Source organism: Leuciscus leuciscus, assembly GCF_965113295.1.
Source record: "Leuciscus leuciscus genome assembly, chromosome: 3".
Taxonomy (NCBI): Eukaryota; Metazoa; Chordata; class Actinopteri; order Cypriniformes; family Leuciscidae; genus Leuciscus; species Leuciscus leuciscus.
Genome location: NC_138727.1, coordinates 21,827,487 through 21,853,354, shown reverse-complemented (window position 1 = coordinate 21,853,354; position 25,868 = coordinate 21,827,487). Strand labels below are relative to the sequence as shown.

Sequence of the window (25,868 nt, the reverse complement as noted above, 5' to 3'; positions counted from 1 at the left end):
GAGGAGTTCAAGTACCTCGGGGTAACACTGGACTCAACACTTTCATTTAAAAAACACATCAAACTTACAGCGAACAGAATTAAATTCAATCTACATAATTTTAAACAAATTAGATCATCAATGACAATTAATTCCGCTAAAATGTTCTTACATTCAATGATATTTTCGCACATAGATTATTGCATCACTACCTGGTCACTTACTGGAAACACAATTTTAAAACCCATAGAAAAGTTATTTAAAAAATCTATAAAAATACTTGATCAAAAACCTCTGTCATACCATCAGTGTAATATTTTAGAAAAATTCAATTTGCTCAATTTTGAAAATTTTATTAATTTTAAATATAGCTGTTTAATTTATAAAGTTTTTCATGGATTAGCCCCACCTTCACTCTCTCTATTTATCAAACCAAGGTCTGACAGAGGTCGTTGTACCAGAGCTTCATTTAGAGGAGACATAGAAATCCCACATAGAAAAACTAACTTTGGTCAAACTGTTTTATCTGTCAAAGGGGGTCATTTTTGGAATAGCATTCCAACAATTACTAGAGAATGTCCCACTTACTGCACATTCAAAAAGCAGCTTAAACAAATTCTTAAAATTTCACAATTATGTACTCATTTTAAATAATTGTATTGATATAACGTAATCTGTCTGATTGTGTGCTAATGTGTTTTCTGCTTGATATTGTACTGTCATTCTTTTATGTTGTATTATCTTGTATAATGTTATTTTCCTGCCTCGGGACTACAGGTGAAAATTAGCATTTATGCTATAACCTGGCTCATTTACAGTCTACAGAAATGTTTGATTGTCCATTAATGTGCACTGTCCCGAATAAAAAAAAATAAAAAAATAAAAAAATAAAAAAAATAGCCTAGTAGCCTAATGAAACATATGGATTGATGCAATATCTTTGCAACATTATTGAATTAATCTGTCACTATATGCCTCTGCCTACGTTTGCAAAGAGAAGAACATTTTAATTTGATTCACAATGAAACGTCACAATTAGTTTACATGCAATGAGTAGCCTAGTTTTGGTTGTTGTTGGTGGCGTTATTGCATCCCTAGTTATGCCTACAATGCAAAATTGTTCCCTCGCGATTGGAAGCTCCTGTAGCCGCCGCATACGCATTTCAAAACATCGCAACGTGAAATACCACAAAAAGCGGTTTGTGAATAGGTCTTAGTGAGTTAGGAGTCCTCTCGACTTCTTTTAAGCTGTCCCAGGCTTAGGTGCTACTTTTAGGGCTAAAATGCTTCGTGAATTACTCTAAGTCAAAAAATTAGGAGTACTAAAGTTACGAGTGACACGGCCATTATTTTTAGGAGTTGCTCCTAAATTCGCCAGTTAGGAGCTACTTTTAGCCTTAAAATTATTTGTGAATACGGCCCCTGGGGCTGTATTCACAAAGCATTTTATCTTACCACTAGGAGTACCCTTAAATCGCACTAAAATATCTTAGCTAGGAGTTTTCTCTTAAAAGTTATTCACAACGCCTTTCAGACCTACTCTTAGTAAAGAACAATGACAACTCCTAAACTAAGAGTGAGTCTTCGTTGCTATGGATGACGTCATTACTCATGCACGAGCTTGACTGAAGTGACCACCTTGATTGGCTGATGATTGTAACGCGGGAATGATTCCAAACACCTCCCCTACGATGATGAGTGACAGGTGACAGGTCTGAGAATGCGTGCGCTACAAATGTAGTGCGAAGGACGGAAGATGATGAATAACTGAATAAATAGCCTAAATGAATAAAGAGTAAGGCAAAACAAATAGCCTAGTAGCCTAATGAAACATATGGATTGATGCAATATCTTTGCAACATTATTGAATTAATCTGTCACTATATGCCTCTGCCTACGTTTGCAAAGAGTAGAACATTTTAATTTGATTCACAATGAAAAGTTACAGTTAGTTTACATGCAATGAGTAGCCTAGTTTTGGTTGTTGTTGGTGGCGTTATTGCATCCCTAGTTATGCCTACAATGCAAAATTGTTCCCTCGCGATTGGAAGCTCCTGTAGCCGCCGCAGACGCATTTCAAAACATCGCAACGTGAAATGCCACAAAAAGCGGTTTGTGAATAGGTCTTAGTGAGTTAGGAGTCCTCTCGACTTCTTTTAAGCTGTCCCAGGCTTAGGTGCTACTTTTAGGGCTAAAATGCTTCGTGAATTACTCTTAGTCAAAAAAAATTAGGAGTCCTAAAGTTACGAGTGACACGCCCGTTATTTTTAGGAGTTGCTCCTAAATTCGCCAGTTAGGAGCTACTTTTAGCCTTAAAATTCTTTGTGAATACGGCCCCTGATCTCTACAGTTTTCTGTTTCCCAGAGTGGAGCAAATGTAAGGCGCTGTTTCTCCTCTGATCTTCTAATAGTTATTTCTGCTTCCTGTTTCCAATAGTCTCCCTGAATCACCATGGACTTATGCAAACTATCATGGATAAGGCAGAAAGGAGCTGTGAGCATATCCAATATAAGAAGCATTACTTCCAAATTCCCTTGTACATTGTAACCTGCATGTAACCCTCCAAACTTCAAAAACATCCCCTCATCTGTTTTTGTTCTCAATTACAAACAACCTGGAACCATAGTGATATAGCGATTAAAGGTAGCTAAAATGTCAGAAAGCTGAAATCAACTTAATTGCGATAAGAACGTAAACATTTTAGCTCTCTTAAAAGTGTTAGGGAGCACCTTCTAAAAGCAGCAATGCTATCAGCAGTGTTACAGTAGAGCAGCTGCTTTCAAAACACTGTAGCAACATACTCCTTTTCCGTCTAATAACTTTGCAGGATGATGAAACTCTATATGTTTTTGTCAGTGTTTTGGCAAGTATCTTTACAACAGAGTGATTCAAATGCAGATTCACAGACTAGTTTTTTGTTTTGTTTTTTTGTATTAGTGTTTTCACTAGGTGTCATAATTGTATTTATTTTTTATTAGTTTTTAGTGTATGTTTAATGTTTAATGCTGCCATAATCATTATGCTTTATCTAGTACCTGATAAATACTGTTCTAACTGCAAATAAATACATAAATAAAATGATTGAATAAATACATATTTTAAAAAGATATTGTCCCTTTCATTGCTTCAATGTAGTTATCTTTTTGTTTTGTTTTCTTGGAATCGAGTAGTGTATCTTATTAACTTATTTTTAGAAAATGTTGCTTGACTATAATTTAACTTTTTTTAAATTACGAGTAACTGAAAACTACACTTTTAGATTAGCTTTCTAAACTCAGAAAATAGTTCTCAAAAGACTGGTTTGATAGAAAGTATAGACACAAAAATTAAATATATGCAGTTTTTTTTAGTAAAGGTTTCATTAGACTAAAGAAAAGTAAAGACGATTGGGATAACTGATGTGTGAGTTCTGCTGCAGCTGGCCACATGTTTGGCTGGGTGGGAAGATGCTTCAGGCAGGGGTTGAAGGGGAGATCGGGTTGGTGAAATCACCTTGATTCAGTGCAGCGAACCTTTGATGTGCCTGAAGCTGACTTGGCTAGCCCTGAGCAAAGCATATGCCTTAAAAACTTAAATCCAGCTTGACGTACTGAAATCATAACCATATGCAAGAATTCCACCTTCAGAAACACTGTGGCTCCACACAGCCCGTGGACGAGGTATTAGCCAGCGATAACAAAGACCAGGTTAGATGACGGTGGGAGTCTGAGGAGGAGATGGAGGTAAAGGGATGGGTCATAGCACGAACTGGGGAGGGGGGTGTCAGGAGGTATGCGGTGCATAAAAGGTTTGGTTAAGGATCAATTCCAAAATTTCTGAACAATGCTAGACTACCTAAAATGGAAGTTTCTCAGAAGTGATTAGAGGTAGAGTGAGGTAAAGTGTAGCGCAAGAAAAAAACGAGTGAGACTGAGAGGTTTGAATTAAACTGTCTAAAAATACTGAAGTACTGACTGTACTTCTCAGAACACAGACGGTTGGGGTTCATCTCATCGTTCAGCTTCGTGAATTCTATGCAAATTTGGCATCACTAGCACAGTTAACGAGATGCCAGTAATGTATAATACTTTTTAAATGAAATACCCCCCCAAAAAAAGTATGTATTAATGTGCTATCTAAACCCGCATCAAAGGGATAAAATGAATTGCTGATCGTAATGGAAGACTGGTGAGACTTCTGTATTTGAAGAGAGTTGAAAATGCGCACTCTGATTCACTTTTAAATTAACTTTTATCGTAGAAAATTCTGTAAAAAACTATTACACTTACATAATTGTTTTTACTTTTGCTAGACCCCCCCCCCCCCCCCCCCACACACACACACACACACACACACATTTAATTGCACGTTTATTCAGTAATATTTTTCACAGTACATGAGTTTCCAATGTTTCTTTTCAGCACATATTCTTGAGCTAAATGCGCTTATGGCACTGAAGGGCTACTGTGTGATGTGTTTTTGTCTGTGTAATGACTGTCAGGCAGCCTGTGGTTGCTGCTTTCTGGGGTCTGTTACCTCCTCTCTTAATCAAATCATGTCTTTTGGCTAGAGGACATCCTTCATTAAATGTATCAGGAAGGGAGCATATTGTGCCTCACTGAAGCACGATGGGTTGTGCCCCCTACAAATTCCTGTGCGCTATGCAAGATGGGCCAAGCATACTGCACCCAGATGTCAGGTTTATTTGAATAAAATAGGCTCAGTGTGTGGACACCCTGGTCTGTCCCGGTGGGAAAAAAAGGGGAAGGCTGGGTAAATGAATGCTGTAGGGGGTTTCAGTGCTGAAGGAAAAGTGGAGAGAAGAGGACGGGGCAAGGAAGGAGTTCGCTTAGCTTAGCAGTTCCATCTGACTCTCCTGGAATCTATGTCAGAGTCAGAGAAACTGCTTCTCATAAAAGAGCAACAGGAAGCCAGCGGAAGCTGAATGTTCTACAAGGACAAGAACATTACTGCGAATGTCGCTTAGCCTGGGGCGAATCCACAAGTTGGCTGCCATGGCCCCTTCCTCCACTTTCTCTACTCCTCCTCCACACTCCTTTTTTCCAAAAAGAACAAGAGACAGCCCAGACTGATCAGAATTCCATCTGTTGGGGAGCAGCCAAGTGACAGTGGAGAAATACAGGCATCTGGTCTCCATTTCTGTCAGGCTGGTGTTCCAGCTTACATCTTACAGCTGGGATAGGATGAGGGAGAGGAGAGGGTGCTGGCAAGGGACTAGAGTGTGCTGGCACTCCTAGGCCTCTCGTCCATTTTTCACACATCACCCCACATCCTACAAGAGATGTCTAGAAAGATGCACCCCCTCACACACGCATATAAGCTCTTTTCTGAAGGGCCCAAGAAGAGCACATAGTTATCAGCAGTCAAGAGTCGGACAACAGATCAGAACAAAAGCAAAAGAACAAAGGAGCATGTGAAGCCAGCAGGCAAGACTTTTGCAGCCAGCACACTTTCAAACATGCACATGTGCATGCTCTTCTACTTCCATTTGCGAGTATACTCCAAACTATTCTCTATTGATCATCATATTCATATTATTCAAAAAAAAAAACAATAAAAAAAACAGCCTTTTATCATTGCCTTTCACATTCTCTGGAAAAAGCAACACCTCTGTGTATAAATGGTACAAACTGATATATATATATATATATATATATATATACAGTGTATAAAATGTAATAGAATATGTATGAGTATGGTATGAGGTGTATATAAACTTACATTGGTATCTAAAATCTAAATTATGGTTATGGGCTTATTTGATTGATTGATTGATTGTTTGATTGATTATATATATATATATATATATATATATATATATATATATGTATTATTATTATTATTATTATTATTTTTTTTATTTTTTTTTTATTATTTTCTTTATATATTTTTTTTTTTGGAAAAGTGTGTTTTACTAAATGGTAGAGACCAGAAAATATTATTGATATATTATATATATGATTTTTTTTATTTTTGGCATCTGTGTCTCAAACTTTGATATACTATTCCCATGTATATATATATATAAAAAAAAAGAAATTTAGATTAACCTTTTATCCCAAAATTGTGTAAAAAGTACAAAGGAGGCTGTTGCTACCTAACTACCGAATACCAGGGTGAACTAGAGCTCTGCTACGGATCCTGAAAAAGTGTGAGTTTTAGGGCTGGTTCAGGTTAATGTTTCATTCAGGTTCAGGTGTGTAACTAAAGAAAAACTAGCAAAAGCACCCAGAAAAGTTTCATAATTGGTAAGGACGTGCTTTTTCTCTTTTGCTCCGCAGTGCTGACTTGATAAAACATTGATGTTTACATGTAACTGTTTACTGATTGTTGCATGCAATCCCAAAATACTAGCCAGGCAAGCCAGACCTACATCAAGATGTTAGGTCTGGAAACTCACCATAGACACGCTCACTCCGAGGGGCGGGATAAACGGCTGTCTTTCAAATTCCCTCTGCACGCAATAGGACAGCGCTTCAACCAACCAGAGCGTTTTCCCAACAGCGGAGCTTAGTTGATAGATTCAACTTTTGCCATATCTGGCCGGCAAAACGACGAACACATCTTCCTTTTTTTAAGAATGACTTAAGTGCCGTTCTTTGCTCTTTTCTCAAAGAAAAACTTAACTCCAAGTCCTCCAGAGTCGCGGCCAAAGCCGATTCGAAAGACCGTTGTTCTCCATCAGCAACTGCCGTCATTCTGTTTTCAAGTGGCAGCCGTCGCAACTCTGTCGTCATATGTTAAGCCCGCCCCCGCCTACTCTATACACGACGTGATTGGCCTGACCCAATTTAGGTTTTTGCAGCTAGAAGGTCTATTGAGAGTTGCTAGACCCACCTGGCTGCGAAATACATTTTGCTGCCGCTAGGGTGCGTCTAGATTTCTAGGCTACCAAAATACAACATATTGCAAAAAGGTCTTTGCTGTGAAAGAGTTAGGTTAGGGTTAGGTCTTAAAATGTAACTTTACCGTTCGGGTCAGGTTAAACAATCTCGGGTATGGGCCGGTTTCAGTCTTCAGTTTAATGCCTATGCAGACTTCTAGGGTGAACAAATGTAAAATGTTGTTGTATTTATTTATTGTAGTTATCAATTTTACTTATAATTAACACTTATTGACTTCCAAATAATTATTATGCCACTTTCCAGTACCCCACAGTATTCCTTACTGCATTTGAACCCTTTCATGCATAGAGGTCACTACAGTGGACAGCTAATAAAAACGCATTTTCTTGAATTTGCATTGGTTTTTATAGCATAGTTGCACATCAACCTACACAGTGGACCCTAATGCATCATCCTATACATTGCCACCAAGTGACAAGCCGTTGTGTCGATTTCTTTCCCCCTCCAAACCAAGATGGCCGACAGCCAGTCAGAAATGCCAAGTTACTCGGGAATATCCACCCATTCCTTCTATCCTAGGAGACTCTTACAGGTAAAAAATAAATAAATAATAATAATTATATATATATATATATATATATATATATATATATATATATATATATATATATATATATTGTATCATCAAGCAATATTTAATGAGTCATATCACAGTTACATTTTCCAAGTATTGATTTTAGATTGGGAGAAAATTCTGATTAATCATCTGTCCACTATAGTGGACCTCATGCATCAATGGCTATATTTGAGCTACAATTCATACTATAACTGTGACTGTTGTTTTTGAAAATACTTAATCTGCAGTAACTTATTTTGACTGTAAATAAATGTATTTGTATTATTAGAATATAATTTGCATTAACATCAAAAAACTAATGTGATTACATAATGCACGTTACTTGTAATGCATTACTTGTTAGATCAAAAAGTAATGTGATTACATAATGCACGTTACTTGTAATGCATTACTTTACTTGTTAGATCAAAAAGTAATCTGTTTACATAATGCATGTTGCTTGTAATGCATTACTTTACTCGTTAGATAAAAAAGTAATCTGATTTCGTAAAGAACGTTACTAGTAATGTGTTACTTTACTCGTAACATCAAAAAGTAATCTGATTACGTAATGCACATTACTTGTAATGCATTGCTTAACTTGTTAGATCAAAAAGTAATCTGATTATGTAATGCATGTTACTAGTAATGCATTACCCCAACACTGCTCATTTCAGATGAAATTGAAAACACCTGATCGCTAGGTTTTCTCAGAGGAGAGCTATGTTGGAAATGTGTCCATCTTGAACATAATAAGAATTATCAGCTAATAAGGGTAAATTGACATACTCTGGGTTGAGTTTCCACAGTTGTACCTTGACAGGCTGTAGAGATTTCCGATGGAATCATGTTCTCATGTTTTGATATCAAAGATATGCGAAGTTCAACTTGTATGAAGTTCAATTGCCTTTGCAATATTTCGTATTTATATTTTTTGTATATATTTTATAGTTTTCACATGATTCTATATAATTGTATTGATTGGTTTGTTAAATACACACAATATTATGTTATTATACTGTATGCTATGTTATTACTGTTTTATGTTTAATAGAGTATATCTTCAGTTTAAACCATAAACGCATGCTGTCCACTCAAGTGGACATCTGAAAAACTCTTTGAAAAATGTTGAAAAAATAAAATTAAATTAAAATCTTGTTTTCCACACCCTAAGGACAATAAAAACACATAGGAAAAAAATCCTGACTTAAGTTATCATAATTCATGCATCAAAGGGTTAATTTAATTTATTAATTTATTAATAATTAATTTTAAATTCATTCATTTTCATTCATTTTTCATTAGTTTGCTGTTTTGAATGGTTTGGAATGGAACTGGCTGAATCAGTATCACAACTAATTAGTTATAGTAAATGTTATCTTTTAAATATTTTCTGTGAATATAAAAGTAGATTAAAACTTCTATGTGTACAGGCTTTTTTTTTTTTTTCATTTGTGTTTTATAAATAATAATAATAATAATTGTGTCTATTGTGCTTTTATTAGATTCAAATTATTTATGTTTCTATCAAATCTGTTGAATAAATGTGTTTTGTTTGTTTTGAAATAATATTTATGTGTTTATTTCAGTATTAATTTATTTGGTAAATTTGTAGAGTAGGTATTGACAAAGCATAAGACTATTCTGTCATAACTTAAAAAAAAATAATTAAATACTACGACTACTCTGAAATAGTGTGGCTCACATTAAACAATGTTAATTTTAACTTTTGCAATTAGAAAAAATAATGCATAATTGATTTTGCATTAGCTCGTTGATTAATAGTATTAATTAACTGCATTAGGAACAGACAAATGCCATATGAGGTTAGTAATAAGCCTGATCTGTATTCATGCATTTTGGAATGCCCAATTAAAAATTGAATTTGAAAATTGAGAGAACAAGAAGGAGAGAGAGAAAGAAATAAAGAAAGTAAAAAGAGAGGAGAGTGTGTGTGTGCGTGCGCGTGCGTGTGCGCGTGTGTGTGTGTGTGTGTGTGTGTGTGTGTGTGTGTGTGTGATCTAGCAGATGATGCACCAGAGAAAAGTATGACAGGTAGCAGGTTTGACTTCTGAGAGAAAGCGTTGTTGACTTATTAGTGGTGACAGGTATACTGTCTAGGAGACAGCTCGACAGTAGACGGAAGGAAACAGAGAGAGAGCAAAGAGCAGAAGGGGATTATTCATAAACTACAGAGTTTAAACATGACCCATGAACACTCTCACTTAATAAAGAACAGAACACATTACACTGATCTGCCAGTGTGCCACTCTACATGTCATTTAATACAATTTGATAACATTAAAAGAAACGACATCTGATCTATAATTAATGTGTCCTTAAAGTACACACACAAACACACTACTGTGCACATGCATACAGAAACAATCACTTACTTTGTATTTTTTTCTTCCTTTTTTTTCCATTTCTTGTCTTTTTTGCATGAAATATGTATGAGTTTAGAATTAAGATTCTTGCGCACATGCTCTTGCTGGCACCTTTCGTGGGTTGTGACATCATGTGCCAAGGCTCTGATTAACAGTGCTCAACACTCTCTCTCTCTAGACTGACAAACCGATGAGGTCGAGAAGAGAGCTATCAGGTAAATAACAAGAAAACAACAGAGAGAGAGAGAGAGAGAGAGAGAGAGAGAGAGAGAGAGAGAGAGAGAGAGAGAGAGAGAGAGAGAGAGAGAGAGAGAGAGAGAGAGAGGTTGCCAGTGTTGAAGTGTTGTGTTCTTTTTTCTTTGTCAGTCCTGATTTATAACTCTTACCTGCATTTTGTAAAGAAGAACAGATGCTTGACGAAGCAAGGAGAAGTGCAAAATTTATCTGGAAGCTGAATATATTTCTTTGTTTACTTTACTAAACATTTTCAGTTATTCGTTAAGATATATGGGGAGGATGCCATGATTTGATAGCTATCAATTCAGTTATCTTTTACAGACTATAGTCAATACTTACTGAACTATAATTATATCAGAGCAGTATCATATACAAATTGAATTATTTTCAAAACTGATACTAATATCAATGCTAAGAGCCTGAATGCCTGAAGTTTTATACCAACTATCTAAGATCTGGAACAATATTACGAACTAAACACAACAACTGAGTGAATTTACTTGACAGCAAAACCACAAATTTTTTATTATTATTATTATTATTATTTGTATTATTTGTAGTGGTCAGTATTTTGCTATGTCATATTTAATGTCTAAAGGATTTTCCGATAAGTCATCAAGGGTAGAGCAATGAGTAACACAAACGGACACAACAAATGACTGTACAACTGTAAAAAACTGTTCTTCCACATTGCCTTCCAGTCAAACGATGAGAGAAAAAGTGTGCGAGAGGGAGAGATTTACTCACAGAAGCCATTTCCTCGTACAAGGCCTCAAAACCGCCTTCAAGCTCAGCATGCTGTTCCACTTAGGCATGGTCTCCAAACCAAAGCCATCCACCTCGCTCTGCTATTGGCATCAGACACACAAGCCTAACCACAAGCACATGTTCAGTTGCTCTTAACTAATTCATACAGGAACACTTTGGTTTTGTTTTGAACCCAAAAGCCCTGTACCTTTGATTAAAAAATGTGTCTGATTCCAATTAAAGGAGCAAGAGGGAGGGAAAGCATCATGGTGGTTCTATAGTCTATTATTGGCTGTGGTCATGACAGTTTTCTTATCTCTTCCTTTCCTCTCCTCGTATGTATGTATTCATTCATTCATTCATTCATTCATTTCTTTCTTTCTTTCTTTCTTTCTTTCTTTCTTTCTTTCTTTCTTTCTTTCTTTCTTTCTTTCTTTCTTTCTTTCTTTCTATATAGAGAATAAGGATTGAAAACAGATAAACATAACAGAACTACATTCACAGAACTTATTTATTTTATGCATGGCTTTTAATATCCTTGTTTAGATCTGTAAAAATATTTACCGTGTTTTTATTTATTTATTTGTTTATTTTTTATTAAGGGTATATGTGTTTCTGAGTGATTGTGTGTTCATTTTTTAAATGACCTCAAGTATGTTATCTACTTAATGCTACATACATCTTTGTATGTTGATTTGTCTTTTACGTTTTAATTTACCTGTAGTATGTAGCCTCTAACATAGTCTCTCAGGGTCCAGCCCAGGCCATGGAGGATGTGCAGAACCTCTTCTTGTTTGAGGACGCTGAACAGACGGTCCAGCAGTATCTTCAACCTCACAGGTACTGCCTGAGTCCCATACAGCATCAGACTGCTAATGTCAAACACCACATTGGACTGCACGATCTCCACCTGTGTTGGGTGGTACAGATGCTGTGTGCTCAGCTTGTCCAGAGCTATAATCACAAAAACAACAAAACACAAAATTACAATACAGCTATATTTAATAAGAAAAATCCCCCTGATCCTGGTTTTGGCAATAAATATTCACACTTTAACCACTATGTACTTACATAATAAAAATAAAAATAACTGTTATGTACAATGTGCTTATTGTGTTCATGTTGTATTGCAAAACAGTTTTGCTGCTACTGTTATTATATGCAGGTATTTTATTTTATTTTTATCATAAATACTATCATAAATACAATGTAAAAACATGTATGTACACAATAAGTGCTTTGTGTCAAATTAATCATTAAAATTTTAGTACATTGAAATTAAAGACACTTAATATAAAGTATTATATATTAAGTATTATATTAAGTATTATATATTAATATAAACTTAATATAAAGTGGGACCCAAAGCAGATATACATAACCAAAATATCTGTTGTCACATGAACAAACAATGATCAACTTTTTGCTTTAATGCCAACAGCATTTTATACAAGATTGTCTAACCAAACTATTCAGTACTGTTTCATCAGAAGGCTTCTATTTAAATGTATGGCCACACTTTATGCATTACAAAGGAAGTGTATTTGCATAAGTACTGTGCAATACTAATTAGCTGTGTGTGGTTTGTGTGTACTTTTACAGTGTTATGAACTATTGTAATAAAACATTAACGTGAAGTCAAGCATGAAACCACATTGATATTTACATGTAAAATGTGGAAAAATATTAACTTTTTTGGTAACACTTTACAATTAGATTTAATTTGTTAGCATTATTTAATGTATTGTAACATGTAATGTATATTAACATGACCTAACCATGAGCAATACATTTGTTACTGTATTTGTTAATCTTTGTGAACGTTAGGTAATACAGATACAGCTGTTTATTGTTTGTTCATGTTACATCACGGTGCATTAACTAATGTTAACAAATATAACTTTTAATTGTAATAATGTATTAGTAAATTTAAAAATTAACATTAACAAATATTAATAATTGCTGTAGAAGTACAGTTCATTATAGTTCATGTTAATTAATGTAGTTAACTAATGAAACCTTATTGTTAAGTGTTACCACTTTTTTTATGAAAACACTAACAGATCAGAGAGAAATCTTAAGTGCATGAGGTAACGATCAAAAGGCAGTGATATAACACTTTTATTGTAGCATGTTTTAAATCGCCTACACAAAGCTGGTTGTAACAAGGCACCCACAAAAACAATATTATCTGCTCTTTCTCTCTTAAATTTCTCTCTTTCTCTGACGCTGTCTGTGTGACACCTGATTTTCCCCTCAGTCCAGGACAGATTTTTGTGCTGACTAGGTCTTTGCCTGACAACAGACCCTGCTAGACACGAACATAATAAAAAATGAAGAACTACTTGTCAGAATGGCTGCCAACACTACAGACAAAATGAGAAGTCTATGGCAGAGAGGAGTGAAAAGAAGAGAAGGATAGGAAGGAGAGCGTCTGACAGATCACAGTGAAATTAAAACTAGGTGAAGGGCCCCTGTGATGGTCCCTTAAGGCCTGTCTCTCTTCCTTTTATCCCAACCCAACAGGTGTTTTCTTTTGTCTCTCTATGAAACCAACTGTCTTTTTCTCCCTGTCTTTCCTTATCCCTTTTGACTGTCATCTCTTTCATTTGATGTTTTCACTAGTACTTCAGCTACCTTTTGACCTTTTTGTGCTTTTTATTTTAAGTATAATGAAATAATGAAAATACAGTTATTATTGAATTAAAAGCTGTGGGAATGAAGACCCAGAAGCGTGCAGAGTAGAATGAGGGAATGCGAGTCAGAGCATATTGACTGGCTAAAGAGCCAGTTTTATGAGGATCCATAACTTCACTGGGCTCAGAGGAGAAAGAAGGAGAACAGATAAAAGGACAGATAAAGACAGATCAGGTTAAACCGATGCCCTACTTCCTCCCCACTACGGTTGGGTATGGTTTGAATTTTAGCGATTATGATTTTGCTCATCGATTATGATTCTTTTCGATTCCCAGATTCGATTAAAGTAAGGTAATAACATTTAGTCAAACATTTATATCAAACATATCTATTTTGTGTCCTTTGGCAAAATGTTTATTTATTTTTTTGTTCCAGCTGATTTCCATGAACAAAAATCAGCAGCCTAGCAGGCTAAAGAACACTAACATTTTCCTATGGTTTTAAAAAAAGAAAATACCACAGCAAAAACACTGGACTAACTAATATAAATTTCAAACAGTAATAAAATAAGAACAAATAAACAAATTAGCAATAGCATAAATAAATACAGCTGAGCAAAGTTCAGGTACAGAAATTGTAATCAAGTGTAAAATAACACTGCATTCTTTTTTATAAATGAAATATAGCTTAATCCTTATTACATTTTAAAAGTTATTCAGTCAGGATCAGTAGGCTAATTGATTTTATTTTTCTTGTGTTAATGACACAGACTGCAGCAGGTTTATTAGGCTGCTGTCACTGTAAGACCTCATGCAGCATCCAATTTACTGATGAAAATTCTGGGCCAAAACTTGCACTTGAAACCGAAAAACTGAAAAACTGAAACCGAAAATAATCAATGAATAATCAATTAATTATTCAAACATATTTAATAATGAACACACAAATATTTAAAACGGAGCTGTACAAACATTTCATTTGATAACAAGTATCCATTCCTGACCGTAAGTATCCAATAAACGCACACACACACACACACACACACACACACACACACACACACACACACACACACACACTTGCTAGCCAGCACCATTGGATGCAGAATCAAGAGTTTATTTGCTTACAAAATGTGCTACTAACAAGAGAGCACAAGTGCTTAACTAAAAAGAGTTTCTTCAGGAAGATGAACAGTCTGTAATCTGAAGGTGCCCTCAAGTTTTTTTGCATGAAGATTATTTAAATTTCACAGTTATACATATATATGTTATTTTAATTAAATATACTTGATTGAGTACATTTAAATAGTCCATTTGATTTTATAGAAAATATATATATGGTACAACAGGGCTAAAGGCATACCTTAAGAAAGAGCAACATGACTTAAAATTGGTTTATTTTGTTTAAAAATCTGATTATCTATTAAAAGATTATCTATTAAAAATTGTGATTAAGGTGGACACCCAACTTAATATATGATATTTACCATCTGAATCTAACCATGTCATGTAAACAAATGAAAAAGTCAGCTGGCTGTTAATATTATCATGCTAATTATTGTGCCTTTCGCCTCAACAGCAGGGGCGCCTTTTGTTACTTCACAAATCTAAACGCGTCACCACAAATCCCTCATTAACAAATAGACTAAACCAGAAACTTTGATATTCAACATAAAACAATATCACAGATCACTATTTTCCAGAGACAAAGACAAAGACAAAAGTGTGACTCCTGTTGTGAAGTAAGGCTGGGGTAGGAACATTCACAGCTGTTTCTCAAGTGACTTGTTATATTATTTTCAGTGGTATTTTTTAAGAATGTTGTCTTTAATTTCTTGTCATGTATTTTTTTCATCCGCCCAAGGTGGATCCAAGCAGCAGGGCAGAACTACAGAAGAAGGAGCCAATGGGCTGAAGGGAGACAGCGGAGGTGAGGCCAATGAAATGGTTGGCTTCGGCAGAGGAGGAGGAAGATGAAGGCTGGGCAGGACCAAAGAAGACGAAAGAGACTTGGAGCTTGGCTGATTCACTCTATCGACAAAAGGCGACTTGGAACTGGACCGAACCTGGGCTGAGATGAAGATGACTTGGAACAAGATGGGACCAGCGGAGACTGGAGATCTTGGAACATGATTTAATCTAGATAATCAAATAATAATTCTGCAGGAACCCAGTTCATTGCATACACCTCAGTAACAAGAGTGTGGGCAGGGCTGCAATCCATCCCATTGATCTCCACTAAAATAACCTCGATGATGGACTCTGGTGCCGGTGCATGCACCTGGTCAGACTCTGCATTGAGCTTGGGCTCTGGGCTGAAATTGGCCTCTGGCTAATGCTTTGGCTCTTGCTTTGCGTCGGGGCGGGCTCAGGCTATGAGTCTGTAGTGAGCTCTGGCTTAAGATCCGCATAGCGGACATGCTGGAATGCTGGCAGGGCTCTGGGTCCATAGCAGAGTTAGGGCTGGCGATGTCCTTTTCAACGGGGCAGACGGTGAATAGAGATCCACAATTGCCCAGCACCCACTCCATATACTGTGCGAAATTCCCTCGAGGACCTTCCATGGGTAGACATGCCCTTGAACGCTCATTGAGGCTGGTGTTGTTGTAGAAGATGCACAGTGAGTGGCAGGGATAGTGGGTGAGGCACGCCAGATCTAGAAATTCCCTCATATGGTTCTCAAGGGACCGATCCCACTGCTAAAACAGTAGCAGGCGTACAACAAAAATATCCATTTATGCTTTTCTTCTGCTGCCTTAATCTAATATAGGTCCCGTGCTTTGTCATGGGTTGTGTGTAGTAAATCCAGTAAAGAGATGCATGATGCAGAATGACCGATGGAACATGAGATTTAATAAACACGGAGAGTGACAGAAACCATAAACCATAAACTAGAGTGACGTAAACTACCATAAACTTTAACACGGAGCACTGAACTGAAGAACAGAGGGCTTAAATACACAGAGAAAGGCAATCCAAGAAACAAGAAACAGGTGTGCACTAATCAGAAATCATAGCAACAAATGAATGAGAACTCAGGCAATGGGTTGACAGTGACAATGAAAGCCAAACTAAATAGAACATGACAATGAAACTATTAAACTAAACAAGACATGATAATGAAACTAAACATGACATGACCGTGATATATGTATAAGTACATATAAGCAATATGACCAGGCTGGTTTATACACTCACTGATACTCACCATGAGCGACCCATCCATGCTTGCAATGGTCACATGTCCGGAGGTGGATTTTTCCAGGCTGGAAACACTCACATGTGCAGTTTACCAGAGTACAGCGGATGGCCTGAAAATGAACAAGAAAATAATCATCATTTAAAGATTCTTAAACTGTTATACTTCAAATTCTAACAATAGCAGGGTTTATTAGCCTATCCAGTATTTGCACTTTCTGATTCATTAATGCATTTAACAAATTTAATTTGTTGAATTATGCAATTTTTCTGTTAAAGACAAAATTCCTTGCAATAAATATTCCAAAATATGTTTTTCACTTAAATAATATTGTAATTTACTAATGAGAATTATGTCTTAAACGAATGCAGTCATGCTCATGTCACACTGACATGCTGACTGACATTGTACTAACAAGCATCCATTCTGTGTCTTGTGCCATATTCATGTAGGGGCATTTTGATGAGATCTTCCTTCTTCTCACCTGAAACATGGCCTGCTTTTGCCCCATTTGAATTTCCTTTGTTTTGACAAAAGCCGCCATTACATGATGTGGAGACTGAACCGGATCTGACCCTAAAAGCTTTTAGCGATGAGGGGTTAAGTGTCCCAACGAGACAGTCAGCCTGGCAGGACAACACAATGGCATTGTGTGATAAGACATCTCCTTAATCACTCCGCCACAGAAAAGACTCCGGCAGGAAGAGAGGAAAGGTGGGGAGGCCACATTGTTCATGTTCTCTCACACCTCTGCTGTCAAGGTCTTTCATTAGATGAATTTAAAAGTGAAATCTTTTTTTTTTTTTTTTTGTCTTCCTGATTCTTATCTTTTTCAACATTGCGTAACTGCATTTTTATGTGATTTCGCTGTGCCCTTTGTATGTAGTCCATGTTACCCATTATGTTACTAATTAATTATAAGTGATAAATCCTACTGTAGATATTACATTAAGCCTTCTGTGGTTCATCATGCTAATATTAAAATGCTCAGGAAATAATAATAAATAAAAAAACAAGAAAAAATTATTAAATAAATGAGCAATAACAGTTACATTATATGATGGGGGAAAAATAATTAATTTGTATATGTATGTCACATGTTAGGAATAGCATTGCTAAATTCAGTTCAGTAGCTGCCTGAAATGGTTGGGTAATTTAAAATCGCCTATTTGCTCTGAATTTTTTTTACTCTGAATCAATAATTTAAACAAAATCGCTGCTGCTATGACATCAGTTTACAAGCCAGGCTGACTTATGTGCATTTGGTCTAAACATGTATGATTCATTGAAGAATGAGGCTTATTGTATCACAGTCATTTATCACATAAGCCATTATAAGTGAGAAAGAGAAAGAGAAAGAGAAAGAGAGAGAGAGAGGGGGGGGGGGGGGGGGGGGGGGCTTTCATTAGTGCGGTTTCCAGTGTTGAAGTGTTGTTCTTTTTTCTTTGTCAGTCCTGAATTATAACACTTACCTGATAACTTAGTCTGACAACTTATGTGATAGTTAATTGTTTAATTAAATAATTAAGAGCTCAATTAGGAGGTCAATTAACAGCTCAGCGGTGTCAGTGCTGTCTAATGCAGTATAGAACATTCCCAAAGCAAACCTCACTCCATTATACTATGAGGATAACCCAAACTAATGTATGATTATAGGCCAAACCTGTAGCTCAGATTCTAAAGCATTATTCAACCACCTCTATTGATTCCTGTGTTTCTAACATTTACACCATAGCACACACACACACACACACACACACACACACACACACACACACACACACACACACACACACACACACACACACACACACACACACACACACACACACACACACACACACACACACACACGCAGACCAACTTTGCTGACGTCAGGTCGCTGGCAAACACTAAAAGCATCTTGTACTATCTGCCACCCACAAGATTTGATCTTATTCAAGGCTTAGCTTTCAAAACGCTGTCGATATCCTGCCATAAATGTACAGGCAAGGTATGAAGGAAAACATGTTACAAATAAAAACAGGCAGTGCACCATGAAAGGCTTTATTAAGCAGCAAAAAAAAAAAATTTGGTTTTATTGAGATTTCTCTGTATGCACGCAAGACCAGCATCCCATTCGTCTGCATATCTATGCGTAAAGTGTATGCATTTTTGCATTTGGATTGACATTGAAACAATATCAACGCACTGGCAGTATCTAAAATGTGAACCCTTTTATGTATGTACAACTTTAGCGAGGTACACGTATTTTAACTCTCTAAGCAGAGTAGAATGACAATTTTGTCAAAGTAAATATATTTTTTTAATTAATGTTATGGCACTAAAAAGATTTAGCTAGTGTAATTTATTATAAATACATTAAAATCAACATATACATGTAATTTATTCATTATATCAGCATTAAAGGATTTGTAAACATTGAATGGCATGTGTAAAAGGGTTTACAATTCATATGTTGATATTATATGTTTTAGTGTTAATTCAAACATTCAAATGTACAAATACTAAAAGAGATAAAGAGATCACACTGGGCAGGATTGGTTCTCTTTTCCCTCTCATTTCCTTTCTTTCTTTCTTTCTTTCTTTCTTTCTTTCTTTCTTTCTTTCTTTCTTTCTTTCTTTCTTTCTTTCTTTCTTTCTTTCTTTCTTTCTTTCTTTCTTTCTTTCTTTCTTTCTTTGTAATGCAACTCTCTTTTCCATTAATTATTTTACATTTATAACAATATATAAATATGGTTTCCTTAAAAAAAAAAGATACCATATCATTGAGTGGATGATGAATATTGTTGTGTCATTATACACATAAGATGCATACGGATGGTTAAATAAATAATGAATATGGCTGAATTTTCTCCAGGCTTTGGTCCTTCTATGTTTTACTCAATGGGATTGTATTGCCAACTGTGATATTATTGTAGTGAAACAGTCTGAGGCCTGACCTGACCTGAGGCCTGAATCTTGTTATCGTGGCACAGGCTATATACCAGTCTTAAGTTACAGCTGTATATTTACTGTAACATTTCAGCTGAATCTCTGAGAGATATCCTACTGGTCTTCTCAGACATTATTTATCATTTTTTGGGGGGGAAATCATTTTAAATATAAAAATGATTTAAAATAGTCTAGAACTTTTCCCACTGTCCAGTCTGACTAGAAATTCTCTGTTTTCTATTATAATTGTAGGATATATATTACGTGAACTTTGGACCATAGAATTTTATTTTATAACCAAACATATTTAGTATAAAATGTATTGACATATTGACTAATGTGTTTTTTTTACTAGGGATGTTAATTTATTTATTAAATATTGCGAATATAGAAACATTTGGATTTGTGCAGAATGAGCGAGATTGTCTACGTGAGCCCAATGCCGGTTTCTGTTTCAGTTTCACTTTAAATGAATACGTTTAGCCTATAGCTACTTTCATTTTTCATTCTTGTTCTGTTCTAATAATACAATTATCTGTTGTTGTTTTTGTTTTTTTGTTTTTTTAAACCCAATTTTGTATTTTTTAACCATTCAGCAAGCATTCTGATTGTCCGTTAACGGTTAACCAGTTAATTATGAGCATCCTTTTTAATTTACCATAATGGGGATCATCTGATGATTAATATAAAAATGTCACATGAGAGAGAGAAAAAAAAAAAAAACTTTCTATGAACTTTTATGGACAGCTCTAGAGAAACATCCTTTTTGGCTATAGGTAGGACACAGCCTGTTCTAGTCAGCGAGTTTATTCTTTCAAATCACTAATAATTCTGCTTTGCTATTCACATCAGTGCAGATATGTCCAGCTAAACATGAAGCACAGTGAGCATCAATCAGAGTGAAGGCAGGGCAGAGTGGACATTGAACGGAAGAGAGAGACAAAGAGAAGTCCAGGGCGATTGTTGCTTGGACCACTGAGGACCCTGTGAACTCCTCTCAAAGACTCAGCTGACAGAGATCAAACCAGTGACAGCCTGCTGCAGTATCCAGAGATATAACTGTGTTCAAAGTGCTGGATAGAGGGGCACAGGGAGGGGGCATGCAGCCGCCTCAGGAGGACAAGGGAGGGAGGTGAGCCGCTTCTGCCAGCGACTGATCTTCTTTCTCTCTCTCGTTGTCTCTGTGCTGTCACCCCGCTGATTGATCCAGGTGTTTTATAGCTATCTGGAGGCACAGAGCATTCAGACAAAGAAAGACCTCTGTCAGTTATTTTGATTGGGGCTGCACATTCCTGGGCCAGATGGTGGACAGGCCTTCTTTGGACAACGCCAATCCACATACCTCTCCCGAATACTCAGGAGAGCTGCTGTGCATGTGTGCACTTCCTTTCAGACAGTGTAGGTCAATGTTAACATGCAAAATGATAAAGATAAAAAGATTCATGATTATTCTCTTAAAAAAAAAAAATGTTTAGAAAAAAACATGGTGAAAGCTGTTTGAGAACTGTAATATGAACAAAACCACTTTTAGAATTTGTTAAAGTGAGGCAGGTTCAATGCGTTCCAATTTAATTGTTTGGCAAATTTAGCAAAATGGCATAATACTGATATTAGTGATATCACATATAAATAGTAAATTACAAGTTATTTGAGCAAATATTCAATCTAATTATATTAATTATGTATATTTACCGCACATAAATTCTAATTATTTTATGATTAACTATAATATTTTGTGATATTGTACAGCACAATCATTGTTTTACACTGTTACTAATTTGTTCACTTTGTTCTGTTTTCAATCTCATCTGTGGGTTGAGGTGCATCCAGGGGTCAATGGAGACTTGTGCTATGAGCCAACAAGACTCAACATTTGTGTGTGTGTGTGTGTGTGTGTGTGTGTGTGTGTGTGTGTGTGTGTGTGTGTGTGTGTGTGTGTGTGTGTGTGTGTGTGTGTGTGTGTGTGTGTGTGTGTGTGTGTGTGTGTGTGTGTGTGTGTGTGTGTGTGTGTGTGTGTGTGTGTGTGTGTGTGTGTGTGTTATTTGTTTGTCGTTATTTAGTTTTTTGTGAAATGCACACATTTAAATTACATATTTAAATAAGTACATGGATTTGAAAAGGGTGCACAAGAGAGACACACAGAACCTGAGCAAGGGAACCACCAGTTAAAAAGTAGTGTTTAAAAAAACTGAAACATGGGGATATAAATTGTTTTTCTTATAGAGTTATATTTTGCTCTGTATAAGTGTAAATATGGTAACAATGTAGTTAGTTAATTGATTTGATTCTGTTCTTTTTTTATTTTGTAATTTCACTATATATTTTTTTACATAACTTAATAGATAGGCTATTTGTTATACACTTGTTATACACTTGAAATGTGTGCAAATTATTTTCTTAAATGTTCAATGTATTACCTGTAAATAATAATACAAGTGGCACAGTAAAAAGCAGTACATGATGAATCAGAGTTCACTGCAAACGGCCTGTCCATAAAACATACATATCTGTTAACATGTATTTTGTGTGTATGACACGTCTAAAATTGCAAATTCATGGTAGGAAACCTGCAAATACTCTAAAGGTGCTGTGTGTTTTTATGCTGTGTTTCAAAGACAATCCCCAGCAGACTATGTTAGTTGACTATGTTGCACATGTTTTTAAAGACGCAAACCATTAGTAATTCAGTGCCTGTAAGTCTGAATAACAAATTTTCCTCCAAATACCAGGAAGTTGATTCTTTTTAAAATGATACTAACTGTTCACTTGCAAAGTTTCACTTACAAAGTTTCAAGCTGACCACTTTTCAAAGTTCCAGGAGTTTTTCTCTAGATTTACTACCCTCACACAAAATGGAAAGTATTTCTAAACAAATTTAAAAATACTGGATAACATCACAAACCTTTACTCCCTGTTCAGGTAAACTCTTTGTAACCTATTTACTGTTACATTCCAACATGTGCGAGCTAAACATGTATTTACATATATGTCTTATGACATAGCCTACTGTATATATTACATACATACTGTCACAAATCAAACAGAGAGGAGCACACTCTGAATGTTTCGAGTCTTTTCCTCGATTCTTATCAGTCTTCCGCTGATAAAGACTCATTCCCAACAGGCTTTGCCACCTGCTCTGATTACTCAACAAAAGATTGTGTGGGATAGCAACCAAGACTAGAGTAAAATGGACAAAGAACAAAAGTCTAATAACACACACACGCACGCGCGCACCCACACACACACACACACACACACACACACACACACACACACACACACACACACACACACACACACACACACACACACACACACACACACACACACACACACACACACACACACACACACACACACACACACACACACACACACACATACACACACACACACACACACACACACACACACACACACACACACACACACACGCACACAGTTTTGCAAACACAGGCACTTTATAATTGAATAAAACATGTCTCCACACAACTGACAAAGAGCAAAACAACTGTCTAATGTTTTTTTCTGTGTAAATGTGGATCTCCTCATACCATCACAGTAGGAGCATTAGTCAGAGTACAAGCATTTTGCACCCAGGTTGACCCCAGAAGGAGGGGACAACTACATATTGACTACACAGGACCAACAAGGATGTGTAGACATACAGACAAGACCCCTGGGTCTTCAAGAATATATTCTGATCTTTTTTCTTCTATACACTCTATATAAACAATCTCAAAACACACTTAATGCAAAAGAACAATTGTTTAATTTATCTTAATGAATTGTTCTTCTCTTGGTTATTTTGAAATGCTACTATAACTTAACTGACCTGGTTATATTACATTTATGCCATTTATGTTTTTGTTTTTTCAGTGCAGTCCCCCCTGAACGAGCCATATATATATATATATATATATATATATATATTTATTTTTTTATTTTTTTTTTTATTTTTTTTTTGTGTACCCACAGTCAACATTGCTGTAATATCTGCAGTAATAAAAGTGCCTATTTCTATGTGTGCATTACCTGGGTCTGCATGATGCAATGCCAACTTATGACAGCTGCCCCTAGCTCCTTTAAGACTGTATTTCTTCATTATCATAAATTGCATCAGACTGTTATAGGAAAGGAATGAAAAGAGTAATGAAGAAATAAAAAGAATATGGATAGAAACTCATCCTGATCTCACTTGCACTCCTGCATGACCACAGTGACAACTGTGAGACTGTCCCTCCCACTCCACCATGCTCTGGTCTATGTATACTAAAATGTGTGTATGTGTGTGCATGAATACAGAGGGAGGGAGACTCAATAAAAGTCCATCACACTTACTTTATCAGGCCAAACAAAGTTCAGAGATAGAGAGAGGATGAAGAGGAGAAGAGGCCATCTGCCTGTCACAGGTCATTCACTGCAAGACGACTGTGCTTTAATTCACTATTTTATACCAATATTACAGTACCAATATTATCTTTAAAATGGATTTTGCACTAGACAAATTACTTTTGTCTACTTTAAATGTTTTTTTTAAGGATTAATGAGTTTTGTTTAATTTTGCCATTTTCCAAACCAGAGGATTTCTCTTTTTTTTCTTCTTTTTTTTTGATATATGGAGTTTTTTTTCTTTTTCTTTTTTTTTTCACATGTGCAACAGGGAATGTTTGCCAACGGTTTGATTGCCATCCTGCAATCGACCCAACACAATTACCATCCTACTCCCTGGATCCTACAATGGTCCACTTCATTTGACTAAGATGGCCCAATGCAATTATAAAACTATTGACGGATGTTTGTACGTCTTCTAGGCTGTGCAGTATTAAGTCATTAGCACAACAAATTGTGGCAGAACTTTTATTGCCACACAGTCATGAGAACAAGCAGTGGCCCAGAGTTAACGAGTCACAAATACACCCTCCCCCTCCACCCCCCAACCCAGCATCGACTGCAACTTCCACCCTCCCCCAATCTGCATCCCATATTTAAAATTTTACCACATCCTAACAATAACATGACTAGAACTGGTGCAAAACACACGTCCAAGGATAATGAAACACACGTTACCGCAGAAGGCTGTAAGTACAACCAGCTGTGACAGTCTCCTCTGAGACTGAACAAGAGAACAGTAGAAAAAAGAGAGTAAGAAAGACTGATACCAAGAGAAAAAGTAAGAAAGTCAGACACATATGAATGCAGCTGTACTCAGGGGGAAACCACACGCTCTATGTTTCCAGCTGCCTTCTCAGTGGCTCCTTCTTTCTCAGGCCCCTGTCCCTCTCCAGCCTCTTTTGGCCATCTTTGTTTTGACAGGGCTCTGCAGTTCCAAAAACCTCTCTCAGATGTGCTGAGGTAAGGGAAAAACAAAACAAACTTTTTTTCTTTTCTTTTTTTTTCTTGAGCGCACACATGTATGGCTTAGCACATTCACAAACATCGTTCTTGTGTACACACACAAGTGAATTAACACAAGCAGTCATTAGACTCCACTCTCTCCTTATTTATGTGTTTACTTATAGCTCTAAAAAAAATCTTGGAAGAGCAAATTTCCCTTGGTGAAAAGGTTTCACTTAGCCACAATGATTTGGGAAGGACACATTCTTTTGACGCTGTGGGTCTGCCTCAAATCCAAGACCTCAGCATGTGCTGAATTTTGAGCATACCTCAACATGTGTTACCTCTTTGTAATATTTACTTTGTAGGGCAATATGAAGTGGATAGCACAGCCAAATGCTGCTTTCGCTGCTTTTAATAGGGGCCTATCGCCCTCATTAAAAAACAAATATTAACTGTGAAACTTACAAATAGCACACAAAAGTGTCCAATCATATTCAAATAAACAATAATTGTCCCTCAACACCATCTCTTGGCTTCTGGCATCAAGTTCCTGCTCTAGATTGTTTGCTTGTAACATTTTTTTTATTTTTTTTGTATATAAAATATATGCATGCTTTCCTGCTAATTGCAACTTGTTTTTATCTAATTATCAAATTTACTATAATCTTACTCTAAGCACATGTGTAGTTTATAAGCTGCAAGCAAAAAGCACATGTGTAGTTTATAAGCTGCAAGCAAATATTTAAACTAGCAAATACATTTATGTGCAACATAACTGTGTCAGGTCTAGCTGACATTATAAGGTGTACAACATTCACCATAACACAATTTAAAACATCAAGCCAAGCACCAAGATAAAACTGCAATAAAACAGAAAGGAAGAGAAAAGAAAAAAAAATGTCGCCTATCGGCTAATGATTATAGGATCATAGGGGTTTTATTGT

At 36.1% G+C, this 25,868-nt stretch overlaps 1 protein-coding gene across 2 annotated transcripts in view; it reads right to left on the bottom strand.

The window, feature by feature from the left end:
* The window catches only part of bnc2 (basonuclin zinc finger protein 2), a 266,661-nt gene that overhangs the window by 84,403 nt on the left and 156,390 nt on the right, over window positions 1-25,868 (bottom strand). For both annotated transcript variants that reach the window (XM_082165632.1, XM_082165631.1), the window contains 2 exons: window positions 16,657-16,759; window positions 11,531-11,766 (listed from right to left, as the gene is read on the bottom strand). In XM_082165632.1, coding sequence (XP_082021758.1) covers window positions 11,531-11,766; window positions 16,657-16,759 — 339 coding nt within the window. The remainder of the gene's footprint in view (window positions 1-11,530; window positions 11,767-16,656; window positions 16,760-25,868) is intronic.